Raw genomic sequence first — 23,772 nt, forward strand, 5'->3', positions numbered from 1 at the left:
AGGCCGTTTTGAATTTGAAGAACAATGTCCTTGCCAAGGACATTAGTTGGCTGTGACTGATGAAGGATTCAGCTGGCTAAATGTACTTTTACCTCTTGGTGCCACTGTGAACAGGACCTTTTCACTCTGTGCTTTTCCTCTCTTGCATTTAGCTCTCCAGTTATCACTGATGAGACCAAACCCATACATTTCATGCTGATCAATATAATTTAGCTACTTCAATATAATTTAGCTATTATTGCATGAATTCACTGCAGTTCTAAAAGTTTAATTTAATTTGTACTGATGTTTTTTCATTATGTAGAAAGCAATTCCAAAACAAAACCTATTTTTAATAGAAGTTTGTCTGTTTGAAAAAACATAAAAACCCCAAACAAACATACAATGAAGCAAACAGATTGCAGTGAAATACATGCCTTTTGTATATTTTCATTAAAAGGCTATTGACATTTTTCTCTCTGTATCTAAGCTATGACATCATTGCTGGATGGAATGGTTAATATTAGCATCATTTGTTGAAGTTCTCCAATAAATCTTATTAGACTTCCAGTTGTTTCTAACTAAACAGGTATGCAGGTGACACATCAAATCTTTAAGGTGTGTTTCCAGATATTTGTTGTTTTCTATGAAAATTTTTGGCTTTGGAGTCCAGTCCCAGCAATTAACTAAAACAGAGATTGAAATATCTTGACAGTGTTGGCAACAAAAGTCATCCATCTTTATCTTCTTTTATGACAAGGTTTAATGTGGTTTCATGATTTATTGATTTTTGCCATTAAAATGCACAGGAATATTCAATATTGGGCTTCTCTCCACGTAAAATAGGCAAAGCTGAAATGAATCTCTGTTTAAATTAGACATGCTGATATTTTAGCTCTCTAATAGAGCAGTTCCTTGGGATGTTGTTGTATATGGAGTAAGCTCACCAGCCATTCTTTAATCAAGCCTAGTATCCTTGATTGTAAGTATCTCCCTGTCTGCATTTTTTAGGGATATGGAACCTTAAAATTGTAACTTATGTTGTTTCTTCCAAAGCCTACTAAAGTTACTGTTCCACTGGCTTCAAATTTTGGATCAGGCCCTTCTTTCCCCATAAAATAGTGCAAGCGTTTTTGGTCTGGATGATTTTGTGACCATCTGAAATGTATCCTTGATTTACGTTTCCATGGTAAATAACAAGATCAAAGTGTGATGATTTATGTAATTTTAAGACCTTTTCTTTTCCTCTTTTGAAATGTTTAAAATGTGTGTCTTTTAGTAAGTATTTCATGAATCATCAGACCTTTTTAAATGTGCTTTTATGAACTGTATAAAAGAAAGGAACTAAAGATATATTTTTCTGCTTCTACCATTTCCATTTCTGCTGTTTTACTAACCCATTATTTAGCTTCTCAGTAGATTTAATGAGGAATTATTTAAAGCATTCATAGAAACCATTTGAGAAATAATATAAGCACATTGTGATATTGAAAACGTGGAAAAAATATACAGAGCTGATAAGAAACCTCTTAATATTCTTAGTCTTTAACTGGAGAAAAATGCATTTTGCTAATTTTATTAATGACAAGGTATTATTTCTTTTTTAAAAGTTATTCTTAATACAAGCTACAGGAGAGGGCAAGGCTAGGATATAGCTTTATCACTGTACTTCGAGCTAGCAGACACATTAACACTGAAACATGGACTGATGGTGGAACAGCTCTCTAGATTTGGGATAATTCAAGTCTAAAAAAAAAAAGTAGAAATTAAGTCATGCAGAATAAATAAATCAATGGGAAAAGCACTCCATATAGTGTAGCTGTTGTATAGATGAAAGAACTCACTAGAACATAGCCAAGAGACCTGACATGTTCTGGAAAACCACTGAACCAGTGACCTACTAAACCATGTCTGTCAGTGTTGTGTGCCAGGCAGTGCATGAACTTGATAGTGATGCTCCATGAGTTGGTTTGTGGAAATCAGCAAGATAAATAGTGTTTCCCTAAATGCCATAAGCAAATAGCAATTAAATTCCCTACCTGCTCTTACTCTTGAGAAGCATTCGACAGAAAGCCCTCTGTTACGTTAACTCTATCTGACCATGTCCTAAAGGTAGAGAGCTGAGAGGAGGAGGAGCAAAAGAAGGGCCCGTGTTAGGACTTTGGGAGTGTAGAAACAGTGGGATATTCCTGGGCCTCCTTTGCAAGAAAAAGAATGGACACGGGGAGATGACTGAAGATGAGGATTTCAGATGCATCCTACTGCTGCTCTGTTGCCTCTTAGGGGAATATGTAGATATTGGTAGATAATGGGAGTTCAGCAGCATGCTTACATGTTTTACTCTTCAAATAGTTTTTGAGAAGACTAAGAAGTAAGTAGTGGAAGAGCTGGTTGTTATTGAAACTTCTCCAAACAAAAGTAATCTAAGATACCAAGTTTCTCTGAGTAGCAAGCTTAAGATGTGAAGTCACCTGGGTACTTGCAAGACTTGTCATAGGGATTTCATAGATCAGCTTTACCATGAAGAAAGGTGAAACTGATATTTGGTTGATACATTTGTCTATCTCCACTCAGTGATCCATTATTCAGTTCAATAGGAACAGAAGTAAAACTCAGTGGGAAATCCCAGGTAATCTGGGTGCTGGGAAATGTGCAGGAGCTAACTTGCACCTGGTGAACTTTATTAAGCTGCCTGTGTGGAGCTGTGCCAGGACAGGGCTGGCTCTCATGGAGTGGTACAATGGCTCAGTCCTCCCGTCCTGCTAGTTTTGCTCCTAGGCCAGGACAAGCTGAGTCAATCCTGCTCTGAGCAAGCTGGGGTTAGTTAGGCCAGCCAGGCTCCACATGGAATCCCTGTGGCTGCTCCACTATAGTCCTCTCCTTCCAGTGACAGCCTGCAGAAACACAGAGCTGCATCCAGTTTGCATCTGACAGACTGATCAGTTGGGACTGTGTGTAGGGCAGAGGTAACTGTGTTATATCCAGACCCAAACTGACCCTGGAAACAGGAGGAGGGAGAGGCTCTTCTAATCTTTGACCTGTACCATTGTTTGTGGCTTTTTCTGAAGGTGTCACATCTGTCCCCTCACCAGCTGTTCTTTCTGATGACCATTACCTCCTGAAGTTCCTCTTGGCCTTGAGGAAGGTCAATTTTCTTGGCATCCATTAGAAAAATAGAGATAAATTATAAATGAAACTAGCTAGTCAAAGAACTGTATAAACTTATGTCCCCATCACTCCTGAATATAAACAGTTTTGGGACTTTTCTCATCTTATCAGATTGCAGCTTGAAAGCAGCTCTACAAATCTCAGCAAGGGGGACAAGTATTTTTGTACCCTCTGCCTTATTCTTCTTGACATCTCAGATTTGTCTTTTGGTTTTGAAATTTTCCTTGTTCTTCATCTTTGAGCAAAGAGGATTGATTTATTGTCTTTGTAGGTCTCGCTCTGTTTCTACCTCTGCACAACTAGAAGACTACAGATTTGTTCTTTACCCACTACATTCAGCTCATGCTATTAACCACTCAGTCTTTCCCATTAAATTGACACCTCAGGGAAGAAAACTATTCATTACCCATATTAATGGAGACGGCTTATTTTTCAGGTAAACTGCTAATAGCAACTTCATAGACATGTTATCAAATTCCTCAAGCCTGATGGAGCAAGTTCAATTGCCACTGGGTAGTGTAACACAAAGTGAGATAGCTTGAGAACTTTTAACTAGGAAAGAAGGAGTTTCTGTTGGCCTGATGTGGTCCATGGGATTCTAGGGAGGGTTTGTTTTAACAGACTGAAAAAACCCTCAGTCTCATATTTTGTCATAAACATTTCTTGACAGCTTTTTATTTATCAAGAACAGAGTTTTCCCAAAATTTTCATGTCAGAAATGCTAAATATGTAACAGTACCTGTTGATTGGTTTGGTTTTTGACTCTCAGTTTTACCCTTTCAGATAAAAGGGGGAAAAAAAGAAAGCTTTTTATTGATTAATGAACTAAACACAGTTAAAAGTATGTTATGCTTAGGTTTGGATTCTGTCTAGTTTCAGTCTTCGACAGCACTGTGTAGGGATTAGTAATTTACTGAGTGGCAAAATGTGCTGAAATGTTCCATTGCAGTGTGCCGGGTCCTGAGCAGGTGGGGCTGAAAATGCTTGCACATCGGTTTTTCACTGGGGACATTGCTGATGTCAACACAAGGGATGCCCATCTCTCAGACAGTAATAACCCAGTAAAGCAGACCTGTGTTGATTAGAGTCACCCAGTTCACAGACCGAAGGGCAGAGCACACCTTGTGACACAAGGGAAATGCATTGGGTTTGTGGCTGAGCCACAAACAGGAAGCACAGGAAAATACTTTTTTTTTTTTTTTTTTTGTGAGATTTGCTCTCGGCACATAATTTATAGCAGCACATTCAGTGCTCATGTGAGCAGATGTAGTTTCTCTGAGCTTGGGGTTTTTTTAATGCTCTTACATCAAGAGCTGATTAGCCCGATTAGGACTAAGCATTAGATTCCAAAGAAAAATCAACAGTGGCTAATTAGTGAGAGAGGAAATCTCTGAGCCCTTTACACCACCACTGCCAGCAAATGGCTAAAATGCTAAGAACCAGAAAGTCGAAACAGGACTAATGTATAGCACAAGTCAAGCCTCAAAGCTCCAACAGATCCAGTGGTGAATGTTGTCTAATACTGCCACACGACTCTGCAGCCCCAAGTCCTGCTGAATTCAGTGAAAACTGGCAATGAATTTCAATGTACAATAGCTCCTCTTTGCCTTCTGTGGTTGAACGGATCACTAAAATTCATTTATTTGTTATAAGGTTCATAGAATTGTAAAAGGACTCTTAAGGAATCAGCCAGCCCAGCTGCTGCTTCTAAGTGATTTCTTTCCTCACAGTAAATGAAGATGATGGAGAAGTAAGATAGTCTGTATTTAATAACTTTCTTAATAATTTTGTTGGTCATAGTCTCAGAAGATACCCCAGAAGGTGTAATCTGTGTGTTCCCCAAGTATCTTCTACATAAATGACAAACTGTACTTTCACTCTGTAGCTTGACTGACGGTCCCTGAGATTTGAAAAATACAGGGAACAGGCTTCTTCCAATGTAATTTTAAAATTTATTTTTATTTTTCTAATAAAATAAAGCATATCTTTCCTACCTTGTCTTTATGGCATGTGACATTGACCACAGAATTAGTAAAGACATCTTTGAAACTTTTAGCCTTCAGCACAGTATTTCAGAAAGAAGCAAACATTGACTTGAAACAGGCAGGAGTTCCTTAGTAGAAAGAAGTCATTTTATGATTGTCATGACATTGGAGAATAGCATTATAAATCCTCCAAAATACTTAAAAGGATTAAATATAGAAGGAATAAAGTTAGCTCTGGCACAGCTACTTGAACATAAGTAGATAAGAAGCTCCTTTGAATTTGAAATGTGTCTATGTAAACCATATGCATTCTGCTTAGCTTTTTCCTAGCATAATCCTCAAAAACTTCACTCCTGGAGTGTAGGAGCACGATTCAGTCATCTTAAGACACGTGGATCACTAGATTTGGTCCTGATGTGAGTGTGAGCCAGGATTGCATGTGCACTGCTGACACCAGCTAGAATTGTTGTTTCATATGAATTCAGGGAAGTCTGTTCTCACCGAAACAGTTACTATCCAGCTTGAATAATGCTGGCAGAATCTAGCTCGCTCTTCGTGCATTCTGCCAAATGTAGCAGATGAAGATGCAACGTAAAATATTTGCACCATGTTTGAGATTTTAGACTAGGATCATAAATCAGGCGTTTGTGTTGTTCTGGAAAAGCCTGTCAGAATAATTTCTTCTGTATTTACGAAACCTGTCCATACCTTTTCATTACACAGCATTCTATTCTTTATTCCTTTTCTCACTGACTACTACCTTGTATGAGCTGTCAGGGATGACTTCGCTTTGGACTTCTGCAAACTAGTTTGTTTAGAATAAGACATTAATTTTTTTTTACTTTTCAGTAATAATTTTCTTCCTGCAGTTAGCCTGGTCTGTCTGTTTCCCAGGCACCTCTTATTTTAATTGAGCTTTGTGCTGACCAGACAGACTCTTCTATTCATGACTCAAATACTCATGCACTCTCCTGCTAAGAGGTGTACTGAGGACTCTAGTGACAACCCTGGTAAATGAGAGAATGGCAGAGTATCCTTTCTTATTCCATTTCTGCTTCCAGACACAGTGGTGCCAGCACTAACTGCACGTATTTTTCTAATGTGGCTATCTGTGTACTAGAAAATTAGGCCAACCCCCTCTCCTCTTTGCTGAAGTAGGAAGAAATCAGCAGTTTGGGTACACTTGCTTCCACCCCACTGGAGGTCAGCACAGATCTTCACAGGAACTAGGAAGAAGCACTCTGGGCTGATATGAAAGGGAAATGTTATGATAGTGGATATGATGCTCGGTTTTGTTAGGAAGGTGTGTTGCTCTGCATTGTACCTGGTGCCATCTCAAGACTCCTTACAGCAAATTTATGTGCATGTTCTTCCACTTGATTGAGACAAAGAATAGAAAGGGGTTTTGGAAAATATCTACATTGTAAAGAGAAATGATTCCTTAAGTTGCAACCAATTGAAAAAACACCAGAATCAAATCCTTTCCAAGTACCTGAAGTTCCCTTTGTCTCATTTTTAAGGTTCGCGGGAAAGTAACTCCATTCCACCAAAGAGTCAGGTTGAGAATCGGGTTGAAGCAGTCAGAAAGGATGACAGGTCTGCTGCAAATCCCATTGGAGACAAAAAATAATCTCCAGTAGTTTTTCATATAGTCAGAATTTCACCCATAGATTTTAATGTTTGAGAGGACCCTGATGACTCTGTTGTCTGACAATCTGAATCACACAGACAGTGGAATGAAAGGCCAGACTGCTGGAGGGAAAATTAGCAAATCTTGAGATCTGGAAATCTCGGTAGAAACGAGTGAGCTAGAAAGCAAGGTTGTCCTGTTCAACTACTTTCATGAAGCCCCACAAATATTATTGTGTTTAAAGCTGTCTTCATATTTCGAATATCACTGTAAAAACATAGCAATAAAGGATTATTTGGTTTATTATTAATTTAATAAATTAAGAACCAGAATACAGTTTTGCAAGTGATTAATGTGGAAACTGCTTTGGTTGGGAATTGATATAATAATCTAGACAGAACAGTGAAACCAACTGTATCGAGTTCTCACTTTTCCCCAAAAATAAAAAACCAATCTCACAAGCACTGTTTAGAAGTTGTGAAGACTTTCTAATTAGCTTTTTCTCAAACATTATAATGAGATGGCATCTGTAATAGTTGTTATAGGGATGTAAGTTTTTTTGGATAAATTCTGAGTAGCTTTACTGACATTGTTTGTGTTAGATATAAGAAAAACAACTTCATCACGAGCAGAAGAATGAGAAGTACAAGGTTTAAACCCAGACCCTGAACGCAGCCCATTATTGCTGTCTGTTTAAACAAAAATTTGCCAATGTTAAGGGAAAGAAACATAAATTCTTCCACTACTTCTTTTGAAAAAAAGGAAAAAGGCAACAGCCAACGTTACTGTTATCAGAAAAAAAGGTGTTTCTGTCAGATAAGGAACCAAGAACACATTCCTCACTAAATCTCTCCATCAGATGCGTAGCCTGTGTACTACCGTTACTAACCCCTTGCTCTGTAATCTCTCTGTATATATGTCTAATTTATCAGTTTCTTGTAGATTGTCAGCAGCCTGCTGCCTCCATACCGCCACACGGCTCACAACTAGCCAGGGGGCCAGATTGCCAGACTGTCAGGTAAACTTAACTAACTCTCTTCTCTTTGCACATAGCTGCATGCACGCCTGCGACTCCCCTCCTCTTCCTGATACAAAAGCTCTTCACTGCACTTTTCTAACAGCAAACTTTTAACAGCTCAAGGAACAGTGATAATTTCTGCAGTGACAGTACAAACACGAACCACGGCGTTCGTGCACTTGCTTTCATGTAAAAATATGGGAAAAATGCAGAGTTGGATCTTGCAGCCCTCATTTGATTTTTTTATGCAGACAGTTTCTCAATCATGCCAAAATAGTAATGATTTTATTTTTTGCTACATCATTTTTTTTTAAATGGTAGGGCTTTAAATTTTAGGGGTAGATTCAGGCTTCCCTTTCACAACGTGGCATTTTAAAGGCATTTGTGGGATTTTAGCAGACACTTCTAAGAAAGTTCTCCTTGGCTTGGAAACTCAGACCCAATGCAGTCATTTTTTAATCTTGTTTTTAAAAGTAAACGCCTGATGTCCTTGCTCATAGGTGGTGCAAAGGCCAAATCATGCTTCTCAGATGGCTGAGTTAATCAAGGCACAAAACCAAACCTAAGCAAAAAGAGATACAATGATTTCCTTTATCAGTTCATGGTACATTCTGTGCATATATTTCCTTATACTGATTTAGACCTTAGTCTGAACTGTAGTGACCAAGTTGGTAAATAGCCAAACTTATAATGAAACTATTTCCCACACGGTGCTACACTAAACTTCCCGTGGGGAATTCTGCCATGGTGCCCACTGGGGAAGGGGTGTGGTACAGCTTTCAGACCACGCATCATTCACAGGGGGTCTCTTGGTGGCCTTAAACTCCTGCTTCATTAGTGCCTCTCTTTTATTGCCTACAAAGTGGAAGTATTATTATCTTCCTTACTATATAAGGGTAATATGAAAATTTTACTGAGAAGTTGGGGTAAGCTCATTATAACTGATAAGTATCATTTACTGATTTGCAGTTTGGAGTTTTACAGAACACTGAAAAGAAGTTACATTTAAAATCCTTAAAATGCCTGTGATGTCTGCTGTATTTTAGATGGTACAGCAAATTGAGGTTATCATTAGATGCTTTGGATACATAGCAGCTTAATGTCAACAAGCCTTATTTTAACCCTAAATTTTAACCCTTATTTTAACACTAAATTCTACTCTGTTCTTTCCAGAGCTACTCTCCTTCTGAAGAATATGCTCTACTACTAATGTTAATATCTCTTTAAATGTAAACAAACAATTGCTTCTGAAATTTTAAAAATTCTTCTCAGAATGGAAGACCTACCTGGTTTACTACTGACATACATTTGTCTGCAAGCCTTACCTTCTGATAATTTAAAATACAGTTAATATTTTAAATACAGTTAATATTTTAAAAAACTTCAGATCAGTTATCCCACAAACAATATACCTGTATACTCAGCTGAAAAACTGACTGTCAAGTGGCTGCGGTTTTTTTGCCACTAGACTGATATTCTTCTGGTAAGGTGAAAACAACACACTATTTTTGGTATATTCACTCTGTTGCCTTGCTTGCCTCAGCCACAGAGCTGCCCAGCTTTGTAAAGCAGTGAAGCATAACAAGAGATTAAAAGCAAGCCAGCATGGTGGCATAAATTGTCAAGTTCTTTAAATAAAGATTTATTTATTTATTTAAATAAATTTGAAATATGGAATAAAATTTGAAGGCGTTTAAAGAACCAGTTAGTCTTACTGAGGTTCAGCTTTTCTGAATGCAGCAGAGAAGGAAGACAGGAGCTTGTCCTGCCTTCCTCATTCTCTGACAGCCCATGCGGGTGTGGTGCATGATTTCAATCACAAAGTGATACCAAGAGGCAAATGAAAGCTCTGCCCAGCCCTGAAATCATGTATTTTAAGAGAGGGGTATGTTTGTTTTTAAAGTCTCTGACACAATCCTTAAGGTAATGTGACCCCTCAGTGGCATTTCAGTCAGGACTGAACAAGAACTTGTTAAGAGCTGTGTTTCACACAGATGTTTTCCACATCCTGCAGTGTCTAATCATGATCAAACTAGTTAATATGCCTGGCCACAACACAGGTAGATTCACAGAGTATTCCCTCATCCATTATCTATACTGATTTGTAAGTGGGACTCGTATAACTCTGGAATTTTTAGTAGTTGTGATTCCAGTACCTAGGCTTTGGTAGGTCTCACTAGATTAGCTATACACAGTTTCAAGGTGAATGAAGACAAAACTTTAGACCCAAGTTATCTATTAGTAAAAAGAAAAAAACCAACCAAAACCAAAATAAACCCAAACCCAAAACCAAAACAAACAATCCCTCGATGCTTCAAATTAAATTAATATTACACATTTAATAAGAAATAATGCTATTCTTTATAAAAAACAGGAAATAAATTTTAAATAATGTAGAATATTACTGATTGCATTCTGAAAATATTACTGGTCTGTTTATACTTTCCATTGGTGATTATTTTTCCATTACAATCAATGCTTTGCACGCTATTTTCCAATTGATTTTAGAAATACGTGATTAGCATTTTGAGTGCCACGGGAAAAAAAAAAGCTGCTTAAAACCAGACAATAATACTGACACAAAAAAATGACACAGACTTTATTCATCAACTGAATGAATAGATCCCCAAATGATACCAGCCTTTATAGAGATGTTTACAAAAATGTCTATTAAAACCTAATGTTTTAAAAGCTGCACATATCCCATGGGAGGAATGTAACAATGTTCTTCCTTATCCTCAGTTAATAGTCAACAGCTTCAGGTTCTTCCACGTCTCTCTATTGTTTTGTGTTATTAATCTTACCTGCCATCCTCTACTGCCTGCGACTGTCAATGTGCCTGATAGCTCAGCTCCAGGACCTGCTGCCACGAGCACCTATCCTGCTTGAAAAGCACACTGAATGCCATATTTCTGATGTATTTTTCATTTATATACTGCTACAGCAATCTGCTTTAATGAACTGGATGTATTATGTTTCTGAAGAGGGGATCGTATAACAGTAGAGTTATAGGAAGAGATTTAAATCTACTGGGATTAGAAGTGACGTGGTTATATATGTTGCCATAAAGGTGCCTGATAGACTTGTCATTTTTTTTCTCTTCCTAATTCCCCTAATATTTATTATTGGTTGAAAAGGAGATAGTGAGACAGAGTTTTCTCTTTCTCCTGTGCTTGTATTTCAAAGTAAGAAGCAATGCAGAATTACCATGAAGAGAAAATTAATATAATTCTAAGGACAGTGCTTAGAATTGCTAATCTGAGCATAGCCTGGGATAGTTTGTATTACAGTATTTACAGTCAGGGCTGACTTTGTACTGAAAGTCATGCCATAACATTATTATGGTTTTGTATATTTGTGTAGAGGAGAATCTTATGTGTCTCAAAAGATCCTCTTTCAGGCCATTGCTGTACATAAGTAGTTGTAACTATGGCCATTTCCTCACCAGTCCTCTCCCTCGGAGCACAAACGTCTTTTGTTGCTTATTTTTAAAGCTGGGAAGGAAGCCCCAAAAGACAAACACGTCTCCTAATGAGCAAGGAATGTGTGCGTTGAGTTTCTGTTCCTTTCTGGCAATTATAGGAGTCCTGTTAAAAAATAAATGGGGCAGCAAGGGAGGTGAGTAAGGCAGTTTTTGTAGGGTTACATGTCCACCACCTTTTTTCCCCCACAAATGTGATGTTGAAGTTGTAATTCATTTTTATCTCTCTGAAGGACTTAGGCTTAGGAGAAGCACTAGTCTTATCTTGAAAACTTAGGAGGTGCTGAAACCAGGAGCTGGCTCTTGATAAGTGAATGAGTTTGAGAGCAAATACAGACCTTTTGGGTCCATCTGCAGTCACTCCTGACACTTGTTTGTGTGGAGTAGGCAAAAATCTCAGTCAGATCTCTCTTTAGATGCTGTATCTGCATCTGCAGGTGGCAGAATATGGGAGAAGAAAGGGATAGTTATAGTCATGGAAATAATTATTTAGTGAATACAGGTTTGATGTCTTCTCAGTGTTTGATTAAACAAGTCCAACTACTAAACTTCAAGAAAATATTTGAGATTAAATATTTATGCCTAGGTGTTTAGAGTTAGACTAAATCAATATATAAACTGAGGCATCTTAGTCCATAACGCTACACACTTTGAGGCTGAACTACTCAGACAGCTGAGCATAAAACAAAACTTGTGAGGTCCTGAACTTATATAACTTACTCTCACCAGCCATTTTACAATTGGGAAATTTCAGGAGCATTAATGTGAAACAGAATCTAACTTAAGACATGGAACTCTATGATCTTCAAATAAGCTCCTGCTGAATTGTAATACCTGTGGATTTGTAGTCATACCCTCCTAGGCTTCTCTGATTTGAAAATGTGGACATTGCCATCAACTTAATGGTGATGGTGCACACTTCTTTCTGTCTTCAGTCAAACACAGTGTCATTTCTTTGTTTTCTGAAGTAAATGCTATATGCGGAATTAAAGACATTTTCAGTGCCACTGGCATTTCCAGTGGCAGATTTTCATATACCTCTGGCATTTCAAATTGATTCATTTCCAGCAATAGACTAATTGCATTCCTTCAGCCAGTACTCCAATAGTCTGTGCTGCAGAGATAATATGTAAAAGCGCAAAAGAACTGTTTCTGAAGAAGGAACACAGAAAAGGCAAATTCTCTTGAAGACAGAGACATAAATGATTGTGCTTTATCATATATCACACTGTCGAGCTTGGAATAACTTCAAGACTGTAGAACATTTGAAGCATTAAGGAAAAAACTCTTCCCAGACACATTAAAGATCTGAGTTTTGTGGCACTCTTTTTCTTCTCTTTATAAACTACATTTACTTGCATTTTGTTCTGGTATCTTGTTTTGCCGCTTTGGAACTCTGCACCAAGAAGTGGGGTGTGTTTGTGTCAGCTGCCCCTCATCTTGGCTGCTACTCCAGCCCCACTTGCTTTGCTGAAAGCTGGTTCAGACCTCTCTACACAATGTGACAGCGAGTGCTACAAATGCACATTTAGAGGTTTATCAGTGAATGCTGTTATCAGACAAATTGTACATGAAAAACAGTCAAATGACAGAAGTATATGACAGAATAAAGAGAATCCCAACAGCACAAAACCCAAAAGAAAACTAAACATAAAAAAATCCCCACCCTTTGGGAGTGTTAATTACAAAATATGTATGCTCATGTTGCCTGATGAAGAAGGTTACACTGTGTTTTTACAGGTGTACTAGTAAATAGGTCCCATTCAGTAAGAGATCACATTTTCACAAAGTTATGAAACCTGATTTCCATCCTGGCACTGTCCTTCATTTCAAACAATCAATCAGCTGCATATAGAAAATCTTCAATACTCACATAAAGATGGCACCTGCATCTTGTCCTTCGAATTTGCTCTCCCATTTCACACATGCATTCTTTTCTCCACACAGCGTTTCTCATCAGAGCATGCAAACAGCAGTTGTGTACAGGAACTCGCAAGTGGGATATCTGCATCCAGGTGTCACTGAATGCATGCACACTGAGGATTTTCTTTATGTGTACTGTGTGTCTGAGGATACAGATTTAGAGATGAGGCTTCATCCCCTTCTAAAGTTCATTTCCAGCCCTGTACTATTTACATGGATGTAAAAAGTTTGCCGTGTATTTTAAGCGCTTTTTCTCTTTTCTTTTTAATTTTCAGTCCTAATGCTCTTCCAGAAGAGCAGCCACATTCCAGCTCTCAGTGTGCCCCTCTCAACTGTCTCTCTAAGCCTCCTCCTTACCCCTAATCTTCATATGCAACGTAAGAGAAAATGCAAACAGAGTGGAGTTCGTGCAACAAAAGTTGGGGTTGTTCCCAGCAAGCAGGTGGACAATCCTGCCTTGTTGCTGCATTGGCAAGTCTGGATTCATATCCCCTGCTCTGGCAACTGAGGGAAGGTTGAGAAGAAGAACACAAAGCACAGAGCCCAACCTATCAAGAAGACTTTTTATGGTTCCTCTGATTGTACTCAAACTGTGCTATCACGACTGAAGTGTAGTGAAAATTAACATCTCGACAAAAATGTTCCTCCCAGCTGCTTGGCTTTACCTCTGAAATCATGAGAGACTTAAGCCAATGTTAAAAAAAAAATGTTACAAAAGTCCTACCCTCACATACTCCAAGTTCAGCCATAGGAACCAGTTCAAATTTCCTTTTGTCTTCAAAGGTGTGATATTTATTTCTTACTTTATTTGCACCAGAATTTTGTGTTTATGAAATACAGTCTTTTTTTTTTTTTTGTGAGAGTTGTATTTAACTGATTTTATTTTTTAAAACCAAGCAGAAATAGCTTCAGTGAAGAATGACTGTGTTAATATTAAAAAGAGGCTTGTTGCATTGGCCAGCATATGGCCAATTCTTATTGCACAAAAGTGTTGGAAATGGGTTGAATTGAAATGTTAACAATGACTGTGTATTTTGCTGCTGCACTGATATTGTTTATGCACTTGTTTTTTTAATTCCTATTACACTAGCTTCTGGTTTTGTTCTAGCTCTTCACTGAAAGATAATTATTAAGCCTAAGAAGGAGACGAAAGGATAATGTATTGATTTGTTTTCAGTTGTTTGCTTGCATTGTAATTATATTTTTTGCATTTCAGACAAGTAGATGAATTGGTGCTGTTTTCTGGGATTACTTTCTATTTGGTATCTGAGAAAGAAAATCTAAAACAAGTAAAATGCTGTGTGCTAATTAAAAACATTCTTTCCTCCCACTCCCATATTCAGGATCCTAGCTCGAGGCCTTACCAGGGAAGGCTGCTATGAATGGTGAAGTCATATGCATTTCGTGTGAAGTATTCTGTGGTGAAAGAACTTATGCAGGTAGGGTTAAAGGTGTGGGTCAAAGTTAGTAGGACTTTACTGTAGTGCATTTTTTCCTTGCCAAAAATCAACAGACACAGAACCTTAGCTCATGTCAGTTTATGACAAATACTCAGGTGATCTACACTACGCAGACTTTATCTCAACAGTGCACAGTGTTCCTAGTTAAAGATTCTTTCCTGTAAAAGCTGAGTAAGCCTGTTCTTTTCTTAAAAGCAGTGAGTTTCAGAACAAAATCAAGGATAGAGGAATTTATTTTGCACAGTACCTGGCAGCAAGGCAAGCGGCTAAAGAAGGGGTTGTGTTTCAGCATCTCTGGGGTTCTGGTTATCAGCTAGAAAAACAAGTCTGCAGCACTGCCTACCTGCCTACTTGTCAGTAACTAGCAGGCTCCTTGTTTTGTCAGGTGGCCTTAATTTATTTACAGAAGAAAGGCATAGATAATTCCACATGTCTTTATTCCTTCTCTGCAGCACACGTATGACCTGCAAGTGGGAAACACAGTACAGCCTGAGGTATAGAGCAGCTGAGGGAAAAAAACATTTGCTGCAGGTGTGGTTGGAACAACTCTTTCAAATTCTGCCTGGAGCTGAGAAAATGAAGTCAGTTGTTTAGTAACAGTGCTTACCAAATGTTACAATACACAAAACATCAGCAGAGGAGAGAATCGGTGACCACTCAGTGTGCCTAACAAATCATTACCATAGTACCAGTAACGAAGGTGCTGTAAATAGAAATATTCTATGTCATCAACGTCTGTCGTGTAACCTTGGCAAAGCAGCTGAGCTATTGTAACAAAACATCCAGAGGTAGAGAAAACAGGAACAAACTGATATCCAGTTCTGATCAGATCAAACAGACAACACTCAGCAGTGTTTTGACTTTGGTTTCCATGCGGTTCGCATGATTCTCCTCGTAAATGTTTACATCACTATTCAGCATCATACTTAACCTGTTGTCTTGTCATAGAAAAGTCAAGTGAAACCTTGTTTAGCTCTATCATAATGTCTGAGACTGAGATTAGCTGCTATTTTGATTGCTATTTTTAGAAAAACAACATTTTGTCTGAGGCAAATTCAGCCTTCAAAAAGCATCTCCAGATTCCTGACCCTGTTTGCCTGGTGTAAGAATATCATGCAGTGGTCATGTCTGCATCCAACAGAGACAGCTACTGTATATTGTTAATAAGAAAAGGAATTTACATAGCACTTTGAATACAGCTACTACAGACTGCACTTGGAATAGTTTTTCCTATTTTCATATCCAAATCAAAGACATTTTCCCTGAACTTTAGTTAAGCAGAAATTCAGTGAAATACGTTTCCTTTCTATACAGATACAAATTTACTGGGAAAAAATGTTATATCAGGACAGTTTAGAAACATATTTTTATCCAGTTGTGATTTGCAGAGCAACTTTGGGAAATCAAAACATTGTACTGGCATGTCCATGTGGATCAAGGGTGATGAAAGAGCATCCAGTGCTATAGAAGTTGTGGCCCCGTTTTATAGAACTAATAAACTTTTTATTCTCTTAAGTTTTAAATTCTTAATTTCTAAGTTTTCAATTTACATTTTTTTATAGGTAACAAAACTTAAGTGTTGGAAGTGTAAAAGAACTAGAAAAAAGCCAACTTAAATGTACAAATGGTTGTAGTTATTGCATTGTAAGTTATAAAACTATATAGGTCCCTGGGACAACTTTTGTCAGTTAATCAGTACAAAATAAAAAAAATAAAATACATGCCTTGAACTTAAGATGATAAACTCTTCTTTGTTACATGTTGATTGATGACATAAAACTTTGTGAGAGATTTTTGTAGGAAATATTTACATGCAGACAAAAGCAGAAACAAAAACCTGGGATTTCTAAGGGTTGCAAAATACTATATTTTGCCCATTTAAAATGAATTTATGTTGTGTTGATATCTATTCTGCTTTTTAAAGATTAAGAAAAATTATACGTATATTTTTAATGGTTGAGTATACTCAGAAGCACTACAATGTGTCATACTCAGTAAGGAAGCAATTCAAATCCTGCTCTGACTTTTGTGTCTGAAATGCAGCTTTTGTTCTCTATGATGGCCTTGAAATTTCTTTGGATTTGAAATAGCTACTCAAAATAGGGTTATTTAGATCAAAATAGGGGCATTTTGGTTTGATTCTTTTTTTTGGCTGTAGTGAAAAAATATTCCTTGTTTAGTGAAATGATCTCTTGGAAATCAAGTTTATAGTAAATGTGTGGGGGAAAAAACAAAAAGAAAGAAATAGAAAAAAAAATCAAATAGAAAGGCAGAAAAAGATGAAGAAACAAATTGTAAAATGTAATAGTATGGAAAATATATTTTCTATCAGTCAGAAGCTACCTGGAGGTTTTACAGAAAGAGGACATATTACCATTTTTCATGCTAATCATATAGAATTTTCTGCCTTCTAGAGGGAGGCAATAGTGATATTCTTTCTGATTGATCTGATTGACAGGTTGGCATCTCTGTGCTTTCTCTATCCACATTTTTCACAGTAAATTAATGTAACCATAGTTTTACAGTAGAGTTCGTAGAATGAAACTGTAATTAACGCTGCAAGTTTTAATGCCAAGATGATTTTCAGTTTATTTTTTATTTTAAAAAAAATTTATAACTTTGTTTAAGCCATTTGCCATATTAATGTGTGTGCATAAAGGTGATTATGTTATGAAATATAACCTCAGTCATGAAATATGACCTCACCTATGAAGGCTGCTCACGATAGTTACGTTGGAAATACTTAAGTAAGCTGTTAGTAAAATCTGACCCAGTCCTTGTCACGCTGGGGACAACACCCAGAGCCCAGGCCCTTATTTTGATACCAACCTTATTGTTCAATCATGCAATGCCAAAGTCAGTAGTTGTGCTACCAATTCTGCTGTAACTGGATTGATCATCATCATCATAAGGTATAGATTGCATCAGCCTTTCTGAGGTCTGTTCCTTTCTTTGGCAGAAGATGCGTATCCATTGAGGTTACAGTAAATTTCTTTCTTTTGTACTTCAGAAATGTTCGTTTGAGAATGGCAGGCACTGATGTTTTATCTTTGAAGTAAGATAATTGCTATAGTTACCTCTTTAAAAATTCCAGTCATCACTTCTCTTCAGTTTTCCTTTGCTGTGTGTGCAGTGAGTCTGAAAAGGATATATACTATTCAGACTTTTTTAGCCATTAAGAGTTTTTTTTAGTTTAATTAAGCATCCTGTGGAAAAGAAATAAAAAAGCAATTGCCTTTTGCCGTCAGGCACAAATGCATCAAAATATGCAATGTAAAATGTGTGCATGAGATTGTTAACATCGTGTAGCTTTTCCATATCCTTAACTAAGCTAAAAAATTCTTATTTCTTGTGTGATATGCTTATTCCTCTTGCTAGAAGGGCAAGAGAACTATACAGGGAGTCTGTATCTTTCATTCGGAGGCGCATGGCTTAAATCCTTATTGGTTTTTAATCTGTTTCCTGTGGAGTTCTTGAAAATCCCCTTTGTGAAATGTAATGGCAACCAAGTGACAAACTGACAAAAAGTAAAGGAAAAATCCTACATTTCATGGCTGGAGTTGTTGTGCAGGCAGACTCTGGGTGATAGAGCCTTGTGTTTCAAAAATGTCTCTCTACGAAGCTCTGTATTTGTTTTGATTATTATGATCTGCTGTAAAAGAAAGGGTGGATAAGAGTATGTTTTTTCTCACATTAGTGTTCTGAATTTTTATTATGTGGTTAAATGATTTCAGAAATATTTTGGAAATCAATAAACAGAAGGATTTGATAAAAGTTTCAAGTAGACTGGCTTGCTAGCTGAGTTGTTATTTTATCAACTATGAACAAGAAATAAGAGTAATCTAGCTTATTTTATTATTATTTCTTCCGTTCACAGATATGGCTATGTGTGCTATGCCAGTGGATAAATTAAGTCCATTTTATTAGTTATTGCCCTATTTATTATCAGCCCTGTGGTTTGACTGTTAAGGGGTTAATTAACTCAATCCTTTGTAAACAATTAAAAAAAAAAGAAAACTGATGTTTTGTGACTTTTGTAATCTATTGAATGTTTCCATTTGCATGATGTTCTGTATCTAATGAACCATACAGATTGCTGTGTTCCTTTCAAAAGAGTTTTAACATTGGTGGAGTTTGTGACAAACACAAATTTGTATACTGTATGTTTACTACTGTAATAACTCAGCTACTCCTATGTTGAATTGACATTATGTTGTCCTGCCTTCTTGGGGTTAAATGATGAAGTGTTTCTAGGTGGTGAAGAAAATATAAAAGTATATATGTTCATTTGCTAAAGACTGAGTATTGGAAACTCTTCTTGTTGTTACTTTATGCTAAAAGCAAAAAAAGTTAAATAATTCTTGTTTCCAAAAGCGCATCATTTGTTTTTAAAATTGAAGTAATTCCCATGTTAACTCTTCCTTGTCCTTGTAGACAATCCTAGATTAATGCCTTGTGAGGGATTCATAAAGTCTGTGCTTGTACATGTGTAATATGATCATGCAGTCAAATGGTTGGGAAAAACACTCTAGTGCTGAAGAAAATAATTAAAAGAAGCTGATATACTGATTCTTACATCTTTATGTTCCAATTAAAATTACAGTGTAATGCATAACTGTTCCAGTGAATAAACTGGCCATTTTTGTTCATTTAACACCATTCTGTCTCGTCTACTTCTATTTACAGCAGTTTCAGTGCTTATTCTTGGCTTCAACTTTCACTATCATTTAGCTTTTAAAGATCCTTAATTGTAAGTCTAAAAGGCATCAGACAGGAAATTAAGAATGGAAGTCAACATTAAAGGAAAAGGGATTAAAAATTAAAGCAAAGATGCTTCCTTTCTTTTCTGAGTTGGAGGAAGATACTAAAATACTGTTTACGCATATAATGTTTCCAACAAATTTGAGTCATCTCTGAAATGCTGCAGCATCTACATAAAGTTTCAGTAGAAGAATGCTTTGTAAGATGGAAATCTCCACCCTCAGGGTATGTGGAAGCAAAGTAAGAGCTGAAGTTGACATAAAATTGGCTTGGGAGTGCTGTGTGCAGGCTACCATACCTACTTTTTTACAGTAAGAAACATCCTTTTCCCTTGTAGAAGAGCCATGCTCTGAATGCGAGGAGGTGAAAATCCTTCCACATTGATCCAGGAGCTCAGCCCTGGCAGAAGGGTGGCTGCTGTTTGCAGGGTCTCTGAGGGATAGAAAATGTCCAGCTTTCAGAAGTGGGTCAGGAAGAGCCTGGAGGGATGATTGCACCTCCAGGCCTTCTGTGATGTTTGACTCAATGGGAATTATTGGAGTGCCGGGTTTGTTTTTGGCTGTCTGGAGAGGTGCATTGGATAGTAACATGATTTGTGCATGGTGACAGAAGTGGGGTTCAAGAGCTGTTGCTTGTCTAAGTTCTTTCCACTTCTCTTTTTTCTTCCTTTTTCTCATCTAACTGGGGGAGGTCTCACACATTATCTGTGCTCGTTGCAGAAGTGCCTTTGGCAACACTCTTCCATGATCATTTTAGCAGGAGTGTGACTGCTCTGGATAGAATTTTCTTACACTGGGTGTTCCTCTCCTTCAATTTTAAATTAAAAGAGTTTCTGTGAGTTAAGGAGAAAAAAAAAAAAAGAAGGGGAAAGCAGGCTTTCCTTAGTGTATTTGTTCTGAAATCATTCTTATTTCAAAATTGATTTGAGAAAATTCTAACCCATATTGCTCCTTCCCCTTCCTCTGTATCATCCCTTCAGCTGGTCCTGTGCAACAATCTGAGAGGCAATGGTACGAGTAAAGTCACTGAAGTAATCTGGGTTAATAAAAAACCAACCAACCAAAAAACAAACACTAAAAACAATCAACCAAACAACAGCCAAAACAAACAAACAAACACAAAAACCAACAAATGACCAAACCCAAAAAATCCACAACCAACCAACCAAAACTAAAAAGAAAAAACTAATTTCTTTTTTCAAAATAAAATTTGTCTCCAAAGAAAACATCTGTGTAATTTCTCCCTCGGGAACCACCATTACCCCTTATTCTGGAGCAAGAAGTGGTTTCTGACAAATGAACTATTGTTTTTCATATATATATATATATATATATGTATATATATATGCCAGATGATAATGGAAAAGATACCAAGGCTTAAGTTTACAGTGACTGCCACAGCAAGTCTTTGTTTCTGGATGCCTCCCTTAATAAATCCTGCAGTTATGTATAAAGAAATTCAGAACGCTCCCAGTTATACCTAAGGGCAGGAGGAGCTGTAGTTTGACTCTCTTAAAACCATAAAACACTGACAGGCCACTGGCAACTGAGGTTAAGCAGGAAAAATTACTGCTAAATTTGAACAGTGTTGAAACCTGGGTTTCATGAGACCAGTAGTAAGAACAGAGATACTAATCATGAAGAGGGCCATATCCAAGGGCCTGACAGTCACATCTTCTAGCAGCCCATGACAGACAAACATAGAAAAGAAGATTTATGTGTAGAACCAAATGCAAGGGGGAAATGGAGCTAAAATAGGTAGTACTAATTATATGCATGCTGGGAAAAAATATTTGGAATAAAGCCAGTTCTCATCTATTTCTTGTGGTAAAGGCACAGGCACAATTGCTTTCTTCTCAGTGGAAGGTCTGAGTGATTGCCTGAATGAAAGAAGAAAGCCCTAACTTTGCACAAAAATAAGGCTCAGTACTATAGTTGACAACTCAGCAGAAGCCTAATAACCCAGTAAAAAATATTGACCTTTGCAAGAATGATTCCTTCTTGACTAGAGTAGTGTATTAGAAAACACACATTTCATTCATTATTATTTATAAATTCTTTTATATCATATTGGAGGTATCGAAATTCAGGACTAAGGTTTGTTGGCTGGTTTTAGAGAAAAAAATGTTTAATTTATTGTAATAATAATTTATGATTGAGAAAATGTTATTTGTGAGAAAGCTCCATATGAGGGAGAAAAGAAAGCCTTTCATATCCATTAAGTGACTTATCAGGAAACTTTGGAAATAAGAAAAGACAGTTGTATCCATTTAAATTAATTCATAGGATCCCCTACCTGGGGATGGCTTTCATCTTTTTAAGTGTTGATTATATCTCTGAAGGAAATTGATTTTTGCTATTCAATGGCATCATATTGGCTAAGGTATTAAAACTGAGGCTATTTACTCAGATTGGAAATACAATATGGAAAGCGACATCAGTACAAAACTTTCTTGAAGATCAAATTCTGAACGTAGAGTCTGTGGAGGGCCAATATTTTGTCCTCCCCACAGAGGTGGGAAAGACCTATGATCACAGGAGAAAAAGAGCTACTGCTCTTGAAGCACGTAGGTCGTCTTCTATCCCCCTATACAAGACTCTATAGCTTTGCTGTAGAGATAAGAAACCTCTGTCAGAGATAGAGATAGACCTCTGTAATGTCAGATGGCTCAAAGCTGACCCATCCAAGGTAGTTCTTTCCATAGTGATACTGCTTGTCAGTGCTCTAAGATGACGTGGCAGCTGTTCCTTGTGGATGTATGGATGCCACCATCAGGTCCTAGACCAGGGAAATTACCTTAGAATCAGGTGGGGTTTGACCAATACTGTTCACGTGTGGTTGGGAAACTTGGTTTGACCTGAATGAGTGGACCTGCCATTCAGTTTGTTCCTTTGAAATCTGATTTAAAGAGATCCCTGGGCTGGAGTAAAGGCAGTGGACTTTATTGGGCTCCGTCTGGATGTTGGGCATTTACGTACGTGGAGCAGATGGCAGGGCTGTGGCCATAGCGTGGATTATCTTGTGCAATTTGAAGATGTGACTGATGAATGCTTTGGTGACCAGCTTGTGATTTAACTTCAGCCAAGCAAGCTGTAAAATTAGAAGTTATATAAGTTGATACAAATACCAACAATGTCAAAGTCCTACGCTACTTAAAAAGAAAATGCCTCTGTGAAACCGCCGCTGCTTTCAAAGGTTTTTATTATCTAAGACAACTACAAAGTTACTCTTTTTACCTTCAGAGCACTCTATGCATATGAATTCATTCCCAAAACATCTTTGCAAATTGAGTGCTGTTATCTCTCACCTACAGATAGACAAATTAAGACTGTGATCGGAAAACATCAACACTCAATAAAGTGAGCCAAGTTTCCTTATATGTAATCCTTCACCTCTCCACCCTCCACACACACAAATACTGAAGTAGTTTTAGGTGCAGTGGCCAGATGCTCTCAGCAAGGTGAGTTATCTAGTCCATGTGGTGCATACATTGCTCCAGAACCTGCATTCCTTGAGTGCTTGAGTTGGTTCAGAGTTTGTTCTGTATTTCCTCAGTGCTTGATATTAATAGATCCTCACTATAAATAGCTGAAGTTTAACATCCACTTTCTGGTTTTAATTTCCGTAGAACTATGCCCTCCTTCTGACTGTCTGCCAGGCCTGTAAACCAAAATGGCAATTTGACTCACTGGACCCAAGAGGAAAACATTGCCTAAACATGGGAAAACTTTTCTTCCCCCAACAATGTTAGCTCAGTAAAATATAGATGTTCTTTTTCTGGTAGACAACTTTGATTTCCTTTAAAGTGACTACAACCCATTAAAGAGTGTATTCAAAACCATGAATATAAGTCTGTGATGAAGCCCAAATTAAGATTCTGAAAGTTCTGAAGTTTCAGACCCTTGTCTGTGCAGTTATGCTTAATACTATTTATGTTTGAATATAAATGCATGGCACATTTCATTATGGAAAGTTATATACTTTATGATTTGCAGTGCATAAAGATTTGGATATATATACTATAAAATTTGTTTGAAATACCGAGTTCCAAAATTAGACAATGTTAGGTCTCTGGAGCTAAAAATACATTTTAAAAATTGTAAGTATGAATAGAATGCTATTTTTGAGATTCAGGATAAAATAATAAGTTTAAATGGAATATGAGCAGTATTTGTATCCTTTTCACAGTCATGTAATAATCACATTTCAGCCCAGAAAGATCCAAAGGAATCTGTGGAATGCAGAACAAAACGAAGGAAATCAAGGGAGGAAAGCTTAGAGGACTCTGCAAATGCAGCGACAACTTTGAAGTCTCTCTGTTTCAAGTCACTATAAATTATTCAGAAGCACACTGGAACTCCTGTGCA

General features: G+C 37.3%; 1 protein-coding gene across 5 annotated transcripts in view; it reads left to right on the plus strand.

The window, feature by feature from the left end:
- BICD1 (BICD cargo adaptor 1) overlaps positions 1–19,298 on the plus strand; it is a 172,139-nt gene extending 152,841 nt beyond the window's left edge. Inside the window, exons 10-11 of one of the 5 annotated variants that reach the window (XM_027659734.1) lie at positions 7,705–7,780; positions 13,460–13,654. In XM_027659734.1, the coding sequence (XP_027515535.1) occupies positions 7,705–7,780; positions 13,460–13,547 (164 nt within the window). In that variant the 3' untranslated portion in view covers positions 13,548–13,654. Of the gene's footprint in view, positions 1–7,694; positions 7,781–13,459 lie in introns of all 5 variants that reach the window. The other 4 variants (XM_027659713.1, XM_027659702.1, XM_027659694.1 and 1 more) reach the window with 4 other exon arrangements.
- The last annotated feature ends 4,474 nt before the right edge of the window (positions 19,299–23,772 follow it).

This window comes from Corapipo altera, unplaced genomic scaffold (genome assembly GCF_003945725.1).
Source record: "Corapipo altera isolate COAL_440 unplaced genomic scaffold, ASM394572v1 1, whole genome shotgun sequence".
NCBI classification, from domain to species: Eukaryota; Metazoa; Chordata; class Aves; order Passeriformes; family Pipridae; genus Corapipo; species Corapipo altera.